This window comes from Lonchura striata, chromosome 3 (genome assembly GCF_046129695.1).
Source record: "Lonchura striata isolate bLonStr1 chromosome 3, bLonStr1.mat, whole genome shotgun sequence".
NCBI lineage: Eukaryota > Metazoa > Chordata > Aves > Passeriformes > Estrildidae > Lonchura > Lonchura striata.
In genome coordinates, this window is record NC_134605.1 from 93,574,903 (window position 1) to 93,596,772 (window position 21,870).

At 37.0% G+C, this 21,870-nt stretch overlaps 1 protein-coding gene across 24 annotated transcripts in view; it reads right to left on the minus strand.

The window, feature by feature from the left end:
• Nucleotides 1-21,870, minus strand: part of DLGAP2 (DLG associated protein 2) — a 450,475-nt gene that overhangs the window by 39,352 nt on the left and 389,253 nt on the right. For all 24 annotated transcript variants that reach the window (XM_021551147.2, XM_021551145.2, XM_021551158.2 and 21 more), the window contains 2 exons: nucleotides 17,067-17,214; nucleotides 13,881-14,100 (listed from right to left, as the gene is read on the minus strand). In XM_021551147.2, coding sequence (XP_021406822.2) covers nucleotides 13,881-14,100; nucleotides 17,067-17,214 — 368 coding nt within the window. The remainder of the gene's footprint in view (nucleotides 1-13,880; nucleotides 14,101-17,066; nucleotides 17,215-21,870) is intronic.

A 21,870-nucleotide genomic window follows, 5' to 3' on the forward strand; every position in this document is an offset into this window, starting at 1 on the left:
AATATTCCTGATATTTCTCTCACCAGTCCTTTTGCTGAGAAATGAGGCTCAAGAAAAAGTAAAAGCAACAGGCCTCTGCAATGCTGTTAATCAGTTTGCAAAATTTATAGCTGCACTGAAGTGCAAAGAAAAAGAAAGTAGATGGCACAAGACATGTCTTTTTATGAATAAATTAGAAAAATAAACTAAAATTTTATTTTCCATTTTATTCAAAGGCTATTTTGATATAAAAATTAGAAATTATTTTTTGCTTCATTTAATAAAGTGGGAAAATATTTTTTAAAGTTAGTTTTTTCTGCCTCTAGTAGCTTATAATAATCAATCAAATATTACAAAAATGGAAACAAATGGTTCTAATTCCAAACCATATGGGTTTTTCAGACATCTATTTAAATCAAAGTATTAACTGCTTAGGTACTTGTCCCACTTCAACATAAATATGTGCAATTGGCTCCAATAAATTTTCCTTTAAGGAAGGGTGTCTAGAGAAATGGAGAGAAAAAAAATGGTTCTGTGCTGCTTCATAGTGGACCATATTTAAAAATGATGCAAACCAGGTATAAATTGTTCAGAAGAAATGAGAAAGTACCAATGAAGCATAACATGCAGAAATTTTTCAGTCAGGAAAAAGTGTAAAATGTCAAATTCGTTTTGTAAGGATTGATATCCTAAGTGCCAGACCCTCACACACACACAAGATTGCCTACCAGTGCTGAATTTGGCACAGAGGTGCCTACAAAGGACCTATTCTGTAAACCACATTAATTTTTTTATGTTCTCTGTGATGCTGGCCAGGCAGCATCGGTCACAAGCAGAATACCCAGCACTATGGCAATAGTGCAGAATAGCCAGGAAGGTGATTGCAGCACTGAAGAATTGGTGATTTGGTGGTTTGGATACACACAGTATAAATACAAGGAAGATTTCCTGATAATTCATAAGCAACAGTTTAACTGATATAGCTGGAAGCAGAATATCCCACTTAATCTATGCTGTATTTGTCTAAACTTGCTAAAAGTTACTGTTGATACAGCCATAGAAGTCAGTTATTCAGGCCATATTTCAGTGTCAGCAAAGTTTACACTAGAAATAACATTACTAAAATAACTAAATTTAGTTGTTACTTCAGGTTAGCCATAGACCTTTCCAGACACAATGAAGTAAGAGAAATGTGATCTATTTGATGAAATAACAGTGGCTGTGGGTGACATTCAGAACACCTTTCAAAAGGCAGTCTTTTAATAAATCACCACTTTTGGTCCATTTGCAAGATAGAATCACCTGAGGGGTTTTTACAAATGGATATAACCATTAAGCACTTAGTCAAAATAACATTATTTAGACTGAGATCACAAAGTTAGCTGGGTGATGAATTTACACGAAAGCACCACAATTAAAGGAAATGGCTGTGGCAGGAGTAAACTGAATTTTCTCTTTTGTAAGGAGGTTTCTCCAGAAGGAGAATAATTACTCTGCAGGGAGCTTGGAGCTGCCCTGGAGGCTGAGGTCCCAGGGCCGTGTTGCTGAAGGCACACGGGCTCCTCTGAGGAGCCACAGCACCAGGAGAAACACAGTGCAGATGCCCAGGCTGGAGCTTTGCGTGGGGAAAGTCAGCACCAGCCCTGAAATTATTTCAGAAGAGGAAAAAGAGACCTTTTCATAATGAAAGGTGACAATCAAATCTGATAATGTATCAAAAGAGCACGCAGTTTTTGGAGTAGTCTTTTGGTGTATACTGTTTTAGCCAAAGGCTTTGTAAGTCCCAGCTAACATGTCCCTGAAATGCCTTGAAATCTCTTCACTGTTCTCTGTCATGGTCATTAGAAATTCTGAGTTACTCCTAAAATCAAAATATACATATGGATGCCTAGCAGTTACTTCTCAAAACACAGAATTATGATAATTATAAGAATATTAAGAAATCAAAGGTGAATTTTGAGAAAAAAAAATCACAGACACAAATAGATTTTATTTCTCACAGAAATAATTAATTATTTGATGATTTTTCTAACAAGGCGTGGATTTCAAAAATAAGAATACAAGTCCCCATTTAAAAGAGAGGGTGTTGGGACACATCTTTTTATATATGCCTCTTTTCATCTTCCATCTACACTAGCTCTGATTCCAAACATAATTAAAAGGAGATTGTAGTGTCAAATGCTAGTGTAATTGTGCAAAATAATCTGCTTTTCTTAGTCAAATTCTGAAATGTTAGTGAGGTGTTTCCTTCTTGAATCAATTATAGCTTTAAAGTTCAGTCATAACAAAAAGATTTAAAAGTGCTTAGTTTTAACATGTATAGCCTCTGGTATTTAATTAAGAAAAATTGATCTGTTAGAATGATGAGAAAAAGCTTGAATCAGACTGTTTGGATCCAAGTAAATTAGTAAATCAGTCTGTTTGGATCCAAGCTTGCTGTTTTCAATGTGTGCCCTCAGTGACTACCCGAAAACCTACACTGATGACTGGAGTCTCTACTTTCTCCTTTCAGTACTGAAGCAGTATGTACTCAGGCTGAACAGAAAAAGAATGATTTGTTCCATTACCTGACCCTACACAGGCATCTGAATATAAATCAAGTTCTTCAGAGTGCTCCTCTAACACACTCACTTGTACTTAAATTGAAATATTGTCTGGATGTGAGTGTAGGGCAGGCGAGGGAAACATACATACACCCCAGGCTTCTCCAGCCCTTTCCTTTGCTGCTCCCTGGAAAGGTCCACTCCTTTGTTTGCTGCTCTGGTGATGAAAGAGCCTGTAATTTCTGTGGGCTTTCCATGTTCAAGAGCTTCTCCATTTTAAAGGTAGTTGAGGGTGCAATTTTTTAATTGTAAGGATATTCAAACCTTGCAAAAGTAGTCATTAAAACTTACCACTGTCATACAGAGATTGAAATTCAAGAGCTAATTTTGGTTTTAATTAAGGTAACTCCTTTAATTAAATTCTGAAGAAATTTCTCTCTAACATAATCAGAGAGATGCTTTAGTTGTTAACCTATCTTTCTGCTTCGTCCCTTTTCTCATTCAGGCCTCCATGATGAATCCTAGCCAGTAAAGAGACCAGAGAGTTTCTCATTAGAGAGAGAGTCTCAAGTTTGGCTATCTGTGAAAAGACCCTGTTTCTTCCTTCTGAGATTAAACAGTAAGAAACAGTGATATATATATCTCACTGAGCTATATCTATATATATATAAGATATAAAAGTATCAACGTGATATTTTTATGAGATTTTTTTTTTTTGAAAGACTGCTTATACCCAGATGATTTTTATCAGCACAGTTTATAGGATGGGCTGCACTTTATTTAAACCTGAAGGCATTGTCTGAGTAGTATGAATCTATAACTTTTCAACCTTTTTTCCTGTTGGATCATTTTACACATCTTGTGATTAAGTCAACCTGGAAATTTGTTACACCCTAAAGTCAGATGTTAATTGGTAGTCTCACGTTGGCATAGTCTGTGAGAGCAAAATATTGCATGTATCCTGTGCCAGTATTTTAAGTAGGTCCATTTTGTAACAGTGAATTACATCAGACTTTCAAGACAGTTTTTGGGAACTATACATGGGAATCCATCTCACCTCACATCAGTCACTGATAAAAACCCAGTCATCCAGGTCTAAATTAGTAGTCCAATCACTTTAAGAATTACTGTGAGAAAAAGAAGCAATTCTGGGGGCAACTCTTGCCCATTTTAGATGCTTATTTTACCAGGAATTTTACCAGGAAAGGAATCATCCTATGCTTGTCTCTGTCAACCACAAAGACAATCAAGGACAACTAGCTCAAATTAGGACATCTAATTTTGACAGTTACCATCTCTGGAAGTGTTCAAGAAAGAAGTGGGCCTGGCACTTGATTTAGTTGACATGGTGGTGTTCAGTCAAAGGTTCAGTCAATGACCTTGGAGGTTTTATCCCAACTTAATGATTCTATGGGGCTGTTAAATGCAAAGGGATGAGAAAAACTCCAGCCAAAAGCTCTGCTCCTGTGACACACTGGTTTGCACTGGGACATAACCTCTCCTATCTTTTGTTGCCAGTGTTCATTGGAAATGTGGGACCTTCATTTCCCCTGCTCCACATCCCCTGTGAGCTGGATGGTAGAGCACATCTGAATGGAATAAGCCTGCAGCAAGAACTGAAACCTAATTTCCTGAACCTTCTGCTGAAGCTACTACGTAGCAGCCAGTACCAGCTTTGGCCAAGGTATCTTCATAAATCCGGACAGGAATGAAAAGCAAACCTTCTGTATTTCTGTAATTTTTTAATTACATGACCAGTTTGAGGTACTAGATTAGACCATGCTGTTAATCCCATTGAAAATGTTGACATTGAAGTCAGTGGAACCTGTCAAATTCATATAATCTCAGGATCTGGATCATTATATGAGCTGAGCATATTATTGACACAAACAAGAATTGTGTTTCCTATATACAACTTTTAAAAAGAGTTTTTCAAAATAGCTCATCACTGAAACACTGCTGCCAAATGAATTACATATAAAAAACCCTATTTTTAAAACCAGCATCTGTCTTTGACATCTCTGATAAACAAAATCTGTGCAGCACTTTTAAAAACTAATGAAATAATTAGTATGACATATAACCTCAATTAAAATTTATTCAGGCAAGGCAAAGTTACTGGATGAGGTGGTTTTTTGGTTTTTTTTTTTTTTTTTTTTAAGAAAGTAAATCTGTGTGTGCAATAGGTTAGCCTCAATATACAGAGTAGATCCTTTTAATTCTGTGCATCTCTCTGATTTTGTACTGGAAACTAACAATTAAGAGGAAATGTGACCACTAAATTTGGAAAAAACTGAAGCCGCTACAGTCTCCCTGGAGAAGAAATGTATAAAAAAAATTACTATAATCAAGTAATTCAGTGCGCAAGATGTTACCTCCATATTGAGAAAACTTAAGTCTGTAGGCAGCTCTGTGTTACATAAATGATAAATATGTTTTGACAGTGTAATTAATGTTAGTCTCAAAACAGAAATGCAAATCAAACAAGACATCAAGATCAGAAACTGTAGGCCTTTGCTAAAATTAACAGAGGTGTGGGCAAGACAAACCTCATAGATTGTTGATGGACTGGTTACAAAGAGCTCTATTTTAGATCAGTTAATTAGCAAGAAATTATAGCCTAACCAGCATCCTGTAGATGACATGGCAAAGTGCTGACAGCTGGACTGCTCTTCTAAACAGTTCCTATGTACCTCTAAAATACTGAAGTTGCATAAAAAACACCATCTCAGTTTTTCAATTACAGGAAGGAAAAATGTTCTTTTAACTATATTTCATTTTCAAAATGTATATGTGGCTTTTCAGGAATACAGATTGCATTTGTCATCAACACAGTAAGAGACAAAGACAATAAAAAATTCTAAGCACTAAGAATCACTCTTCTTGTGCCACTATTTTCATACTGAAATATAACAAAAAAATTGAAAATGTTTTTCAGTAAAATTTCTTCTCAAACTCCCACATATCCTTCTCACTCAGTTATATTAATTTCCATCAGCCTCCTAAACCCCCTCATGAATATATTATGTGGGCTTATAATTGGTTTTTCTTTTTTATTTTATATTATCTTTCTTACAGTAACTATGTGTAGCTTGTAATTTTATTTAATTTACAGTAAGGAATTTTGAGACAAGTAGGATGAGAAAAACAATTTGCTTACTTATGTTGCATAATTTTATCAGTATATTATGATAATAATCTGACATTAAAGAACATAAGTGATTACTAAATATTTTAAACAAATGCAGTTTAGTACCTTTAAACAATTAATTTAATCCAGAGATTACAAGTCTGGACACAAACTCAGAATGCACTATTTTGTCAAATCCAATAACCATTTTACCCAGAAAGCAGATCGAGTAAGTATGAGTGTCAAAACCAGTCAAAACTAAGAAAGCTACTTGCAGGCTCCCATCCCTGCAATTAGGTGTAAAAATGATGCTGCTGTGTTTTGTTCTCTCAGATTTTTAAGTTCTCTCAGTTATCCTTGTTTTCAGTGGGACCCAAATTCAACCTTAGTTTTCATCCTAAAATGCAATTTGAATAGCTTTACTTTTTACCTAAAATTAATGGAAGTTAGCTATCTATGCAATGCTATCACTGTAGACTATTTTAATAGACAACAGAGAGAAACAGGGATGTCCAGAGGACCACTTCTTTTGTAACAGGTACAAGTTATGAAGGACATAGATATCCAATGACTATAATTGCATATTATGGTGATTGTCTTTGAAACCTACATTGTAGATACATGCACCATGTGAGATGAACCTTTATGACTGACACAGAGAGTGGAAATACATGTATTTTTCTGGACACAGTAATGTCCGAAAAGGTAAAAAAATACATATAAAATTCATGACTCGTTGATGTGTCCTTGATATGCTATTCTCATTCTCAGAAAGCCAAGTGATAGGCTACTCACTTCAAACTAAGTATCTCCCAGAACACTGGATGTCCTCCAGTTGCCCTTGAGGAGTAGTAATGTGCTGTTGGGATTGCTCTGGTATTTGTGGCTTCCAGTGTGTATATTTCAATGGACTATATACTGAGACTGAACCTTGGCCTTACAGCAAGTAAGGCTTTGTCAGGACTAATCAAAGGGCTATTCATTGACAGTAAAACACCTCACTGTAGGCTGAGGTTTGTTGATTCTGTGTTGGTGCACAATAGGCTCCATACACTGTATTCAGACTGAGTCAAACTCACCAAAACGTAGCTACCAAAGCCTTCCTCCCTAAACAACAGCTTTTTGTCTAGAATGATTCAATTCTCTTCTAGTTCCTGTATAGATGTCTCAAATGGTACCAGTCAATTGTCTTTGAACTAATCAGAGTTTCTTATGATGGGAACTTAGACAACTAGATTGCACAACAGAATGTATGTTTAGTTGACTTGACCTGAAGGTTAACCCAACACAATTCAACTAGCCTGTCCGGCCAAAGGCTAATTTTCTCAGGTTATGCCCTGGAATGTCACCAATTTTAGTGTCTTTATTTTCTCTGGTGCTCTGGAAAAAAATATTTCCAGTATGTTTTAAGTATTAGGTTTATCAGTTGTCTTTCTAAGGTAGATATGAGTCTGAATAAGTTTTTTCATGCAGAAATCGATCAAATGATGTTTGTATAGCTAGCATGGCAAGGAGTGTAGTTCAATGCACATATCATGATTACGGCTCCTGACACACATATCTTCAACGAAGAAACAGGACTGAATACATGCAGAGCTTCTGAGAAGACTCCTTAGAGGTTATTTTTTTTTTCCCAAGAGGAGAAGCACAGGCAGGGTCCTTCTTTTTCACCGCAAGGAAGCCTGATGCATTGGTGCTCCCAGGGTCACCCACCCTGTGTGCTTCCCACAGCTGCACAGACACAGCCTCAGGGTAAACAGCTGGGCTGAGATTTACATCTGCCACTGCCAGGAAGGGTTCAAACTGAGCAGTGAATCACCATCCTTGCACGTTATATTTTTCTGATAAAATCTACTTTTTTTAACCATATAATACCATAAAGAAAACATAACTAAGAAAACACTTTCAACAGAACAGCTTTGAAGCCAAATTCTGCCAGGGGAGGCAGCGTTGGTGTCCTTTTTAATAAGAATAGAACCAGATGTCTGGCAAATCCAGTGGGTTACGGAGGCATTTTGTCAAACACAGAACAGAAGGAGCAAGAGAGAAACACTCATTACACATTTTTAAACTAACCATAGATGGAAGGCAGTGACTTCATTTTTTATCTTTGACTCTGAAAATAATCTGCACCAGGGAGAATGAAAATTATGAAAAGCTTCTGGCTACTGCTCCAACTGCCTTCATGCCTCATCAGCTTGAGGAGGCCAGGCAGCCCTGATTAGCACAGCCTTACTCCATCTCCAGGAATCCCAGAGTTGTGAACAGTTGTGACAGATCCTTGGCCATCTTGTCAAACTCCTTGGACCAAAGTGTTTGTGTCACCTTCATCCTAGTGACTTCCTGGGTCATTTTTACCATGTAGAGATGCTCTGGAACAGCAGTGTCAGCATAGCAGCAAAACTTCAACATGTTTAAAAAATTAAAGACTGATTATGCTCTCCAGATACATCCAGAGCAATGAAAATTGTGTGTCTGTATCCAAGTGTAGAACTCAGCTCATAATTTGTTAGGATAAGATTTATTCTCACAGTATAGGAACACAAGTTGGCACAGCATCAAAGGATTAACTCAGGATGCTGAAATGCTCCCAGAGATAGGTGATGTTTCCTGCAGAGAGTTAGAGTGTCAGATAATTCCACAGAGCCCCAGCAGTAATTAAGGAAAGTCAACATCCTAAATGATGATAGAGAACACAGCCTTCTATATCTTATTTGAACTCAATGCTTTGTGTTTTAAAACATATATTTTATGGATTCCACTGCTAGCTATTAGCAATGGATACCAGTAAAATCCTCTCAGTCTGACCATTTATTTCTATAGAAAAAACAGAAATTGTGGAGATGTTACTTCATGCATAAGTTTTCCCCCATTTGGCTGGGTTTTCCTAGCTGTAGTGCATCAGATTAAGAAGATCCAAACAACCACCTGAATGAAATATCTCATACTTGAGGAAATAAAAGAAAATCACACATCTGTTGCTCATAAATTTTATTTTAAGAACTGAAAATAATTTTTCCCTTAATTTTTATATTTATGCACATTTATAAAATTCCTTCTGAGCTTTCTCTTCCCTAAGCTCACAGTCCCAACACTCTTATGTTTTTCTCATGGGAAGGGGTGTCATATGTAGTAGCACCATGGCTTTTTCCCAGCTTTGGTATCTTCATAAGTGGCAAAAAAACCTAACAAACCATTAAAACCTCAAAACAATAACTAATGTTATTAGTGTTCAGATAGCAACCAGTGAATCAATGCTTTTATGGTTTGAAGGGGTAGCCATGCTATGGAACAGTACAATTTCTCTGTGAAATATCATATTCTCATCCATTTATTTTTGTAAGTACATGATTATGCAATCAGTTCACTGAGCATGAGAGTTTTGTGGCTAAATATCAAACATGGGCTTTAAAAATTCACCTTACATAGCCCTTTATTTGGAACTGGAAAGCTGAAAATAGCTGAAAGTCAGGAGAAGGGAAACCTGCAATTCCTCAGGCATCCTGAGTAATCGCAGGAACTCTAATTGAAAACTTCCTCATCCAATGTGACCTAGCTTGAATTAATTGGTTTTGGAATTAGTCCTGAATAGTTCAGTAAATGTGGAATTCTCTGAAGTTTACTCATTGCCAAGCAGAGTCCAGCTGAATGAGAAAAGTACAATGGCCCAAAGACAGTTTTCAAAAAGTGAAATGGTCCAAAGACTTTTCATCTTCCTCAGTGAAATCTTTAGCAAGCATGAGCTTAGTTGAGCTGCCTACTATGAATCAGAAAAAAGGAGGTGTGTGCACAACTGAGAGAATCATTAATATTGGAAAAATCTGACAGATTGCATTATGCTAGAATAATTTTCTAGAAGAATTTAAAAATTTTATGCACTATATTAGCAACTTAAGGTTAGTAACTCTGTTCCTCAAATCCAACAATGCTTTATGCTAAATTTCTCTCAAGAGTAGCAGGAAATCCCTGAAGTGGGAGAAATTACTTTGGACTGACATTTATCATAGGACAGAAATACAGGATGCCTTTATATACCCTGACTAAGTCCCATTGTGCTGAAGTCCATAGCTAGGTGGATTTTTTAAAATCATTAATCCATTAATTTATCATTAATCCAGTCAAAAATACTGTTGTAGCCAGAAAAACTGGGTTAGAGGAACATGTGGAGTAGTTTTAAGAAACTGAAAATTATACTCTCTTTTACTCATCAGACTGAAAACCAAAGAACTTAACAGAGTCTGCTTAGCTCCTGCTTGTTGCTGGAGAAGGATTTCATGCATCTGCTTGAGTCAGATATTTAGTATTTCTGGCTAGCTGCTTCAATTTGAATATAAAAGCAATATACACTGAGAAGCTATTCCACCTGATGGGTAAGCATCCTGAACAGTGGTCCAGAGGAATCCAGAGGAAATGTTTGTCACAATAAAGATGAAAGTGTTTTATACAATGTATATAATGTCATCAGGACAAAATATGTGCGTTTCCACATCTGAAGAGAATGCTAAGTTGGTGTTCAAGTTGGCCAGAAGTGCAAATACCAAGTTACTCTCTCTCTCTCAGGGAAGGGATTTTAGCATGTTTTTCTGCTTCACAAGAGACCATCCTAACTGCCACCATTGCACTTCAGTGTTTATGCATTCACAGTAAAACCAAACTTTAAATAAAACCTGTGAGGAAACATCCTCAATAGTCTATAACATAAGAAGTGATTAATATAAAGGACTCTCTCTACATACAGAACTTGTAGCAAAAATAAACTGACCTTCTCAGACAAAGGGGAAACGAGGGAGTGATTAATATCTTCCAGATGTCCTTGTTGGTTGTTTTCATAGTACAGTCCAGTGCTGTACCACAGTATCTGAACTACTTTCCAGTAAGAGAAGCCAGGTGTTGCAGGTGGGATAAGGAGTTACTGCTCCTGACCTACTGCCCTCATTTCCCAGCAGGACTCTGCAGCCAGGGCTGGCTGCGGGGTGATGCAGCCAGCACTTCCAGCAGCACTGTGCCCCACTCCCTGGCTGTCTGCTGAGCTGGCAGTGGGATGGATGGCTTAGACAGCAGGGAGCCAGGCTGGTGCTACCTGGGAAAGTGACCCAGTTTGCATGAACTCTTCCTGAAAAGTGAAACATTGCTTGCAGGAGTAGCAGAGCTGTAAGTCAGTAGCACTTAGGATGACTACTGCACTCAGTGGCTTCCCATTCAGGAAATTACATGTTGTCTGTGCTGGAGGAATGAGGTGGGAGGCAGCAGCAGCTGGAGCTGCATTTTCTCAGCTGTGCATCTGACAGCTGTGACTGGATACGGTTCAGAGACAGAAAGCATACGCTGCCATTCAGGGCTTTTAACATCAAGGATCTTTTACTGGGTTCATTATCTCCTCACAGAACGGAACGTGGTGGCTGGAAATGCCCTAACCTCAGTGAAAGAAGAGTCCCAGCAGGGGTCACACAGAGGCCAGGTCTAGCTTACCATAGGCCAGCGATGCTGGCTGCCTCCTTTGCACTGTCACTTGTCTCATTCATTTACACCTGGGGCAACAGGGAGTGCCCTAGGCCTTGTCACAATCTCCCTCAGAGGTGGAGAAGACCAGTTCCACAAATAATTAAACCACAAGGATTCACACAGAAGTTATGTGTTCTTTAGTACCAATGTTTCATGGAGCGTTTTCTGTCAAGCTGTATGCAGTTAAGAAGAGCCCAATACTGGTAGTTCTTTTCCCATCTATTAGAAAATCCTTTTAGCATAGTCCAGTAATAATTTCCCACATGATATTCATAATAGTTGCAACCTTCCAAATGTTGTAAAGGCATCTGGGGGTATTTTAGTAAATATGTTTTAAAAATATATATTCTATACTTTTGTAATTGAATTCATAGATAATTTTATATTATTTTAGGTTTACATTTTTAGTTACAATAATTAATTTTTAGCTAAGCTAGGGTGTTATGAATCAATTGCTTTACGACAATGATAAGGGGCAGTCATGACCTATATAACTAAAATTGAATGGAATTATTAAATTGAAATTACTGTTAATTTTCTAAAACATTCCTTTAGTTTCTTTGCCAAGAAGAATTTGTTACATCAGAAGCAAAAAAGAAGTTAATGTAATTTTCTTAAGAAATAAAAGACTGAATTGGAAATAAAAGCTGATGTGAAAGTCTGACCTTTCTGACATTTATTTGAATGTCAAATATCTGCCAACACCATTTTCACATTTCAGGCAACTGCTTCTTTTACAATTTTCAGAAAGGGAAGAAGAAGTAAGATTTTTGTAAAAATTATAAGGATAGGAAAAGCAGCAACTCCCTCCAAAGTGACAAGGGTTGAAGAGAGAAAAATTGAAGCATTACACCTAGGATTTTAAAAACAAGAACTTATTTGGCAAGTGAAATTTCCCTTAAAAGTGAACTACATAATCCTTACTCCTCTTGTATATCATAGAGAAGCTGAGGACAAATTTGCTCTGCGGCACAGAGATGACATTTGAATTACAAAATCACACTCAGAACTGTATACAGTCCTTAGGCTTGGAAATTATTTTGGAACAGGAAAACACCTCAAGTGATCTTTTTTCTCCAGATTGTCAATATCACCTCACCACAAAAAAGAAGAATTACATTGTGGGCAAGAAAATCTCCCTGATAAATAATTTCTGAGATGAGGGAGAAGTTAAGAGTGAAAGGAAGGTTAAACTTTTTGAAACCACAGTACTTAACCAGTAGACTACTAATAAATGCAGAACATTTTTCATAAGCATGAAAACACTGTGAGACAAACACAATTTACTAGCTAATCTTGTATTTTCCTAAATATATTCTATTATTCAGCTTTTTCACACTGAGCAAAATAAAATAAATTATTTTCAGTAAGAATTTTGGGTTTAGGTAGCATATAAACTCAGGAGAGTTTAGATAAAAATCAATCGACTTGGTAACCAAGCTAATTCTGAAAATATTCCAATTCAATAGTTGGAGCAGACTGCTAAATAAGCAATCTGTTTGTGTCTTTTGCCATGGAAGGTGACTTCATAATGATCACACAGTAATATAGGATAAAGATGAAAATTAGTCTCTGGGGTAGCAATAAGATCTCGTTTTATATCATGATAGCATGTCTATTAATCAAAGAACAGCAACATCCCTAGAGGGGGCACTGTAAGCAACAATTGCTAGTTTTACACAAAGTTTTATATAACAATTAAAATACTATGCTTAAGATAAAATAACATTTTATGCTACTTCTGGAATCCAAATGTGTTATTCAACCACAGCTTCCTTTCTAAGCTCACACTGTTCTATTATACAACAGATGTATCAAGGAAATAATTTTAAAAGTATTTTTATATGATAGGTTTTGAACTCATTTTTACCTTTTGTAGATGGGTAGCCTGCACTACAGCTTAATAGTAGGTGGCAAGGACAATATCATAATTAGGAACTGGCACTAACACATTTGGAAGCGTAGAAGTGAATTTGGATCAGTTTACAAAGAATACATACCTCCTATAGATTTCATTTTGTTATTTAATGGCTCTTTGTGCAATCTTTTCTTTACCAATGCATACTAAAATTCTAAAATGGATAAAGCTATCATCTTTGTTAAGCAACTAATAAGAAAAAAGAAAGTTGCCAGAAAAATGTTAAGAGATCTTAACAGTGAGTTACAACAATGAATGCTAATGGATAATGAGTAATATTAGATGTGTGGAGCATGCCAAAGCATTTACAATTCAGTGCACTGGTACAATTGGTTAGAACTTCCCTAAAAGAAATTCATTACCTTTTACATTAACTGCCTTCAAGTATTTAGACCAAATATTTTTAATTTCTTTTTTTTTTTTGGGGGGGGGGGGGTATAATTAAAATTATAACAACAAATCTCATTTAGAAGTTCAATTACTTGGTATATAAACCACATATATCTAACAATATTGAAATTATACCATTTGCATTTGCATTCTTATACTTGCACCTAGATAATGGTATGTATGTGATATGGAGGTCAAAAATCCAGGTCCATCACATTATGCATGAAAGATTCTTCCCAGAAAGAGCTTATTCCAGGATGTAGCCACAATAGTACAGTATTAAAAACAAAAAGAATACTGGTATCAAACATTATCTCTACATAGGGAAAATGTTTCTAGAGTCAAACCTCCCTTTAGAAGGCAATCTGATATGTTTTTACATGCAGAACAATGAAAGGGTCAGTGGAGACTCGCTTACCTGTGGTTGACCTGATGGTTGAGGTGATGTTGGAAGATGTCAGCGCAGGGATACATTCATCATCTTGGGAATAGCCTGCCTGAATGGCACGCAAGTAACTGTGGCTTCTTGTTCGGAAACATCCAGGGAGGTCAAGGGCATCCATTGCCTGAGCTTCAACTTCACTAAACACTGATTCACACACCGATTCAAACTGTCCATTAACCTCTGCTTCACTCATCTGAATAAACAACAACAATGCATTTGATTTTTGACTTGCTTTTTTGTGATCATCACGGCCTCAACATCTCAAATGGACACCTGTACATTGATGAAGAACTGTTTTAGCAAATAGTTAAAATGTAGTAATCCCTTCTGATCACATTCACATTGTTTAACTTAGATCAGCTGTATACACATCTATATTAAATGCATCACACATGCCATACATTAATGTTCCAGGAACCCTGCCTGGCAGAGCAGCCCAGCTTGGACCCTCTACCATGCTGTCCTTTCAGCAGCAGCCTCCAGCTCCCTGCAGCACTTAGGCAGGACCCAGCATCCACCTGCTAGCCCTGCCTTGCAGATTGGGCATGATGCAACTCTGTGCCTTTTTTAGAGGCAATTTTCATGATAAGCATGGCTTAGGCAGAGTGGCCAGGCTTGGTGAACCTCTAGGTAGGTAACCATATGTCGCTGTTTTGAAGATTAGTACCTTAATTCTACCTACAGCGTTTTTCAAAGATTCACTGAAGGCAGCCCTAACTACCTGTAAATGTACCTGAATAATTCAATATTATGTTTATCCAAAATCAGATAGAAGTTAACACTGGACAGATAATTCTGAAAATAATTTTTTTCTAAAAAGTGAGTACTAAAACTCAGAATCAGTATGAATAATTTTGCAAGTTAAATTTATGGCATCACTAAATGTCACATCTAGTTGATATTAATTTTCCTATACAGATGCTAAGTGCTCCTAGTGCTTTATTCATTATGGAAAGAGAGTCCCATCAAATGTTTCAAATGTTTTAGGGTTTTGGTTAAGTAAAGGGTAATTTTATAGAGAAGTTCTGACGATTATGAATAACAGATAATTTTATGTAAGACATTTTGACTACCGAAAATCTTCTGAAACGAATTAAATTACTCTTCATGAAATTTGCTTCTAATAAAGTTAAGTAGACTAATGCAATCTCAAAGAGATAAAAAAAATCTTACTCTGAACTATTTTGCAATATTGTTGATCAGGAAATATATGGTAATTTAGTCCATAAACTCTGTAAGTCTTAGCTACTTATTTCAAACTAAGGTTATTGATAATAGAAAATTAAAAGTTTTCAAACTTAAATTTAAAATATATACCATGGAATTCAACATTATTCTTGAGTCTAACCTTTCTCAGATGTGAAAAAAGGAAGGATCTCACAACAAAAAGGCATAAAAACCCCCACAAATTATACAAACCGCTATTATGTAGATGGAGGATGGTGTAATGGAAAAAGAACAGGAAACAGCAAATGTTCAGAACTTGATATTTTAATACATTTGCTTGGGGTAATATCTATTTAATGGATTTATTAATGGTCTGGAAATAGCTGGACTGTGAGGTAGGAAGTATGTGGCTAACACAAAGTTGCATGGGTTAGTGAACACTGAAAAAGCAAGGAACTGTATCCAGCAGGTTTAGTTAATCTGGCAAACTGAACAAAGTACCTGCAAATGAAATCTACTGTGGACACCTTCCAGGTAATGCACACTGAAATAAAGAATTTTAACCACTACTGAAACCAATTAATCATCATGGACAGCTCAGTGGCTATCTCTGTGCACAGACATGGTCAAAGAGACAGAAGATGTTAGATACTTTCTATGTGAGAAAATTGTTATTTGGCAGCTGACAGAACTTGCTTTGAATGCAGGATTTAATACTCATGAAATTTTCTCAAAAGCAGAGTATAATAAAAAGACAAAATAACCAATAAGCAGCGTAACAAAAAACAAGGCGTCAGAATGATGGAAACATCAAGGGAGCTGGGAAAAAAAATTTGAAAGCTTTGGAAAATGACTGACTGTTTCTAATTCTAATGTGTGCTACATAAGATTAAATTTAGAATTACCTCAGATAAATTAAGGAATTTGACTGAAGGGCATTGTCAGGTGACCAGCCCCTCCCAGCTCTCTACCATCAATTGAGACTGACAAGCATTTCCAGAGGGCTCTCAGCCCACTCAGGATGTTCACTGTCCTGGAAGAAACTCTTTTGCTCCATTAACTACAGAGGAAGCTTTAGTTGTTGCCTCAGTTAAAAGCCTCAATTTAGATGAGTTGAATCCAGGCCTGAATAGCCATGCAATACAAATTGAATATGAATGAATATGAAATTGCTTTCAAAAGATTTCTCTTTTAACATAACCATTGTGTATGTATACCCTTAGGTGGCTCACTAAACGGTCAAAGAAATATTAAGTACCATGTCTTAGAAGTGGGAAGGGCCCATCTGTCATGAAACAACACAGGGAAGGAAAGTCAGGACCAATAAACATTAGAAACATTGGGAATTTTATGTAAAGTCCTCTGCTACATAGAACGTGTACGTAATTCTTATAGTTTATTGCCCTTCAGGTGTGATTCAGACCTCACTTTACCAGGAGTTAGTACTAACTAACAGACATAAAACCAGTAGGGAGGAAAACTGTACCTTTTCAGGAGACCCCATACATAGAATAGTTGATAGAACTTATTCTTTCACCCAAGAAGAATAAGGGATTTGATTTAGGATGAAACACTGCTCCTTTGGAGCATATTTTTTTTCAATCTATATCTTAATCAGGCAGTCCACATTTACTGAAATCAGAGCAGGTATTTTCAGATGATGAATATTGTAGGAGTGTACTCCTCATGCTCAGTCTGAATCTTCTTAACAATTAAATATTTAATATGCACTGAAGAAAAAAAACACCAGTATTTATATTTTTGATGAAGAATAAATTGAAAATATATTGTTTGATAGTGTCTATTTGCCTCCAGCATTCAGTATTTTTCTTGAAATTTTGAGTTACATTCCTTAGAACTGATTTACTTCCACAATTCACATCCTCAGTTTGATAGTAATTTAAAAAATGAAAAAACCTAAAACCATCCACTAGTTTCAAGTCTCACATCTTCAGTTAACCTATAAGAAAAATTATAACAAGAATTTCCCACCTGACTAACACAGCTGGCCTGACTGAGCGTGCTCACTGCTCTCATATAGCTCTGATTCCTTGAGCGAAACTTTGGGGAATTGTAGTTTGCAGAGGGATCCAGGTTGTGACCCCCAGGCACGTCACTTGCAGTTTGAAGGTAGCTCTGACTACAAAGGAAAAAGGAAGAAAAAAAGGAAAGTGTGTAAAACTACAGATGGAATCAATTAGGACACTAAAGGCAGTAATTTGTATGAGACACACAAACCCACTCCCCTGGGTCCAAATCTTACTCTTTATAAAGCATCATAAATCTGTTGTAGCCAAACGTCTTAGCACAAGCAGAGAATCTGTCTGTGGCTCTGCTACCTAGATGGTATGAAATTTTAGGTCTTTGCTCTGTTTTAATCTCATCAGTCCTCCTGGCTATTAATGTTGAACTTTACTAAAAGACAAGGTCTAGGTCAACAGGAACAAAAAAACAGAGCTAAAGCACAAACCAAAGTAACTAAAAATCTTTTTTTGTAGCTGAAATATGTTCCTTGTAATCTGGTTTTCATCAGGGTTTTAGGCATCAAGAGACCTTTTATCTTCAAAGAATTTATATAGTTTTACAAAATATTAAAATATCCCATGTTCAGCTAAAAAAAAAAAATTCATAAGGTGCTCAGAGCAACTGCATGAAGCTCTAGAAATTGTTTTATTACAACACATTTCTCATTTTGCAGGACTGGGGCTGTAACACCACATTGAGCCCTCTTCAGTATGCTTTCACACCAAGAGTATGCTAGTCTCCATGTTTTGTTTTAAATGTGCTGATTAACATTCTAGAAAAATAAAAGGAAAGTGAGGAAAGTGCAGTACTTTGCCTTGAATACAAAAAATTAAACTCTGGTATACTAGAGTTCTCAGACCCTCTGTAAATCAGATTTTAGACTTTCCCCTGCACATCAGTGCAGAAATGAATTGGTGCCCCAGATGATATTTGTTTTCATGTGGTAAATAGGGAGATTTTATATTTATTCCTTAAAGGTAGCTTGAACAAAAACAGTTTCTGGGAAAGTAGATTTGTGCCAGTTGAATGCCTAATACTGGCCATACAGCTACTTCATGCTGAGCTGGCAGATTTGGTCGGTCCAGCAGCGTCTGTGACATGTGCCCAGGCTGCTGGAAATTTCCCTGTGAAGGGTGACGTTTCCTCTCTGGAAGAGCCAGACCACTCAGTGAGTGAGAAAGCCACAGTTCAACTCCTGCCACAAGACAAAGCACAAACCAGGGTTTGGTTTCTCAGACCATATTTATCAAACATTGAGTATGTCCATAGGCTAGTGCTTGAGGAAGAACCCAGCCTTCCTCATGGAGCAGACACAACCTAAGTTTGGATGCTGAGAAACACTCTGGGAGGAATCTCAAACATTTTATCGTGGCTTTGCCTAGAAAAGCAGAGTACTGAGATCCATCTCCCCATGTGGCCATGTCCTTTGATGTTTGATGTGTGATGATCCAGTATTCCCTCACACCACCAGCTGCAAGAGCAGATGTGATTTAGAGACCCTTATACTTGGGAAGGTCTGTTCTCAGGCACTTCCATGTGTTCTTCCATCTCAGCGTCAACACAGACATAGCCCTACTTCCTCAGTGCATCTGCCTTAGATTCACAGAATCATTTACTTTGGATAAGGCCCTGGATCATTGAATCCAGTTGTTAACTGAATGCTGCCAAATACACTGCTAAACCTTGTCCCTAAGTTACATGTCTACATGTTCTTTAAATACCCCCAGGGATGGTGACTCAGCCATTTCCCTCGGCAGCCTGTTCCAATGCCTGATAATCATTTAGATGAAGAAATTTTTCCTAATAAATTTGCTGGAGCATATCCAAACAAGAGCAACAGAGCTGGTGAAGCAAAAAAAAGGATGCATTTTGTTTACATCTTTGTTCAAGAGAGATATTCTTTCATAATCCCAAGAAATCTCCCTGGAGAAAAACCCAATTAATTTCTTCCTGAATATTCAGTTCCTTCTGTGGCATGCCTCTGTAACCTCATGCCAGAGATAAACTATGTAGAAACTATGCTATAACTGCTAAAAGAAAAATGAAAATATATGAGATTATTGCAGGTATGTGCTCAGAGGTTAATTAAGTCATTACAGTCAAAGTGATTCTATGACTAAGATAACAGGCTGATAGTGGGTCTAATTTGTTTCTAGATGATAAAAAGAGCATTTTTCTGTTCCCATAGGTATGAAGACAAATAGATTAGGTGAAGTGGTGTAAAGCCTCACCATCCACATTTAGTTGCTGGATGTAACTAAACTGCCTTTCCTCTAGAGATAGGCTGATATCTGACAGCTGCTCTGAGTCATTCTGATTTTTGTATCTGCTTTACTTACTCATGGAATCACAGAATGGCTTGTGCTGGAAGGGACCTTAAAGATATTGTAGTTCCAAACCCCTGCCAAGGGCAAGGACATCTCCCACTAGACCACATTGCTCAGAGCCCCGTCCAACCTGGCCCTGAACACATCCAGGGATGTGGCATCCACAGCTTCTCTGGGCAACCTGTTCAATGCCTCACCACCCTCACAGTCAAGAATTTCTTCCTAAGATTTAACCTAAATCTCTAAGTTCAAAAGTGATCACCCCTTGTCCTGTCACTACCTGCCCAAGTAAAAAGTCATTCTCCCTCTTCTTTAAATTACGTACAGGAAGGTTGCAAGGGAACCTTCGCTTCTCCAGGCTGATCATCTCCCAGATCGGTCAGCCTGTCTTCACAGGAGAGGTGCTCCAGCCCTCTGATCATCTAAAGGGTCCACATCTTTCTTATGCTGAGAACTCCTGACCTGGACATACTATTCCAGCTGGGGTCTCACGAGGGCAAAGAGATTTTTAATCTGTCTGGTATTGTCAATAATCTCTTTGATGTTGTTAGTATTTTTCAAAACAAATAAGCCCCTCATGGATGTTCTGCTTGTCATCATCAGGTGGCAAAATCTTGATTCTAAGTTCATAAAGAGTTTGTTAAAGAGATGTTTGAGATTTCATTAAAACATGAGCCACATTAAGAAAAGATAGAATAGAATTAAATTAGAAATTACTGTATGAAATATTCAAAATTAATTCATTTAAACCTGATTATAACAACTATCCCCTTTGCTAAATAATGATTAAAAACCTTGTATTTAATTAATGACATTCTGGTTCTTTCCTAAGCATTTCTATCATTAAATACCATTTTCTATCATTAAATACCATGAACAATTTTTACATCAATCATTTCTTATAGAAAGAAGCCCAGTATTCCATACTACTTCTAAGTAGCTGAGTTTTGATGAATGAGTTTGGATATTACCTGATCGTTAAATAATTTTTCATTTATCAGAGGAGATTAATTGATTCATGGAACTGTAGCAAAGTGAAAGAAATGTAACATATAAAAGCTATAAAATCTATAAAAGCAATTTTACTCTCATTTGATTAGCATTTTGAAATTTTCCTGATAAATAGAAATTATTAGTTTTTATTTCTAAGATATCATCTCAAAGTTATCCTCCTGGATAATTGTGTTGATGCATGGTGCAAATTATGATCTTGCTATAAACATGATCCAGGAAGTGAAATACCGGAGTTACATGGGGAAGTTGCTCTCAAATGTCATGATCTGTTGCTCAAGGAAGTCTCATGCTTGTCAACAATGCTAGAAAATGCAGTCAACATCTGGCCTTAGTAAATGCTGAGTTTTTAATGACATCCACTCTACCTATAAGCTTAGGAACAAAATTATTTAACTTCTTTTCCAGAACATCAAAGTTATCTTGCTTTGAAAAAAGAAAATAATTTTCTTTTATGTTCTGTAGCAGCATAGATGATCTTATATCTCAGCTGATCACTGCAGAAGGGCAGGACAAGCATGTGCAAATGATATGTTTTAACAGATCATCTCCAAGACCACTAAAATATATGCATAGTAACATCAAAGAGGGGGGTCTAAAAATCAGTACTATGGAGAAGGAGGAATAGGGCGAGACTAACAGGAAAAATTAAATTAATATGTCTGCTCTCTTCTTACTTGCTTCTCTGAATAGACTAGACTTTAAGAAGAGATGTCCTTTAAAAGCTTTTCTGCCCCCAAGGGTTACTTTCCATTTTCCATTGGCTTCAGTAGAAGTTCATGGCAGCCAGGCAGAGGTCTTAAATTTAATGAGAAATATCTTATCTGAAAGAAAGGCTCAAAGCCTAAAGAAAATTTGGGGGGAAAAGCACTTCCACGTAATGACCTTGCAGCTATTGAGAACCTCTACTCTAAAACTGAAGGACTCCCAGTGAAGGTAGCTAAATTTGCAATAGCACATTCAGCACTCAGCAGATTGCCTCAGCGTGTTCAAGGAGGAAAAATACTGTATTAAAACCAGATAAAGTGAGCTATAGCATGACCTGTTTATCTGGGACAGTATAACTGAGAGCATGCGTGATAGCATAGCTGGGATAGCCTGTCAGCCTGGCACAGAGTGAATGGCAGTGAGGTTAGGCTGCATATTCCAACAAAAAATAGATCAAGAATAAGGGAAGAGATAGTAGTCCAAAAGCAGTCCTAAGCAGTTTCTAAGAGTCTTACATTACAGTCTCCATTTTTTTTGCATTTCTCTAAACTGCAAAAACTCAGGTTTCTGTATCCAAACCTCACATGTCCTGTTGCTGCTACTTGAAAGGTTGCCCCTTCATCCACACTCAGAAATCACATTTTCCAGAACCTCCGACAGCTCTTTTTCATTCTTGACCCACCCAGATCCTAATCCTTACTATTTCCTCTTTAAGTCCCAGCTAA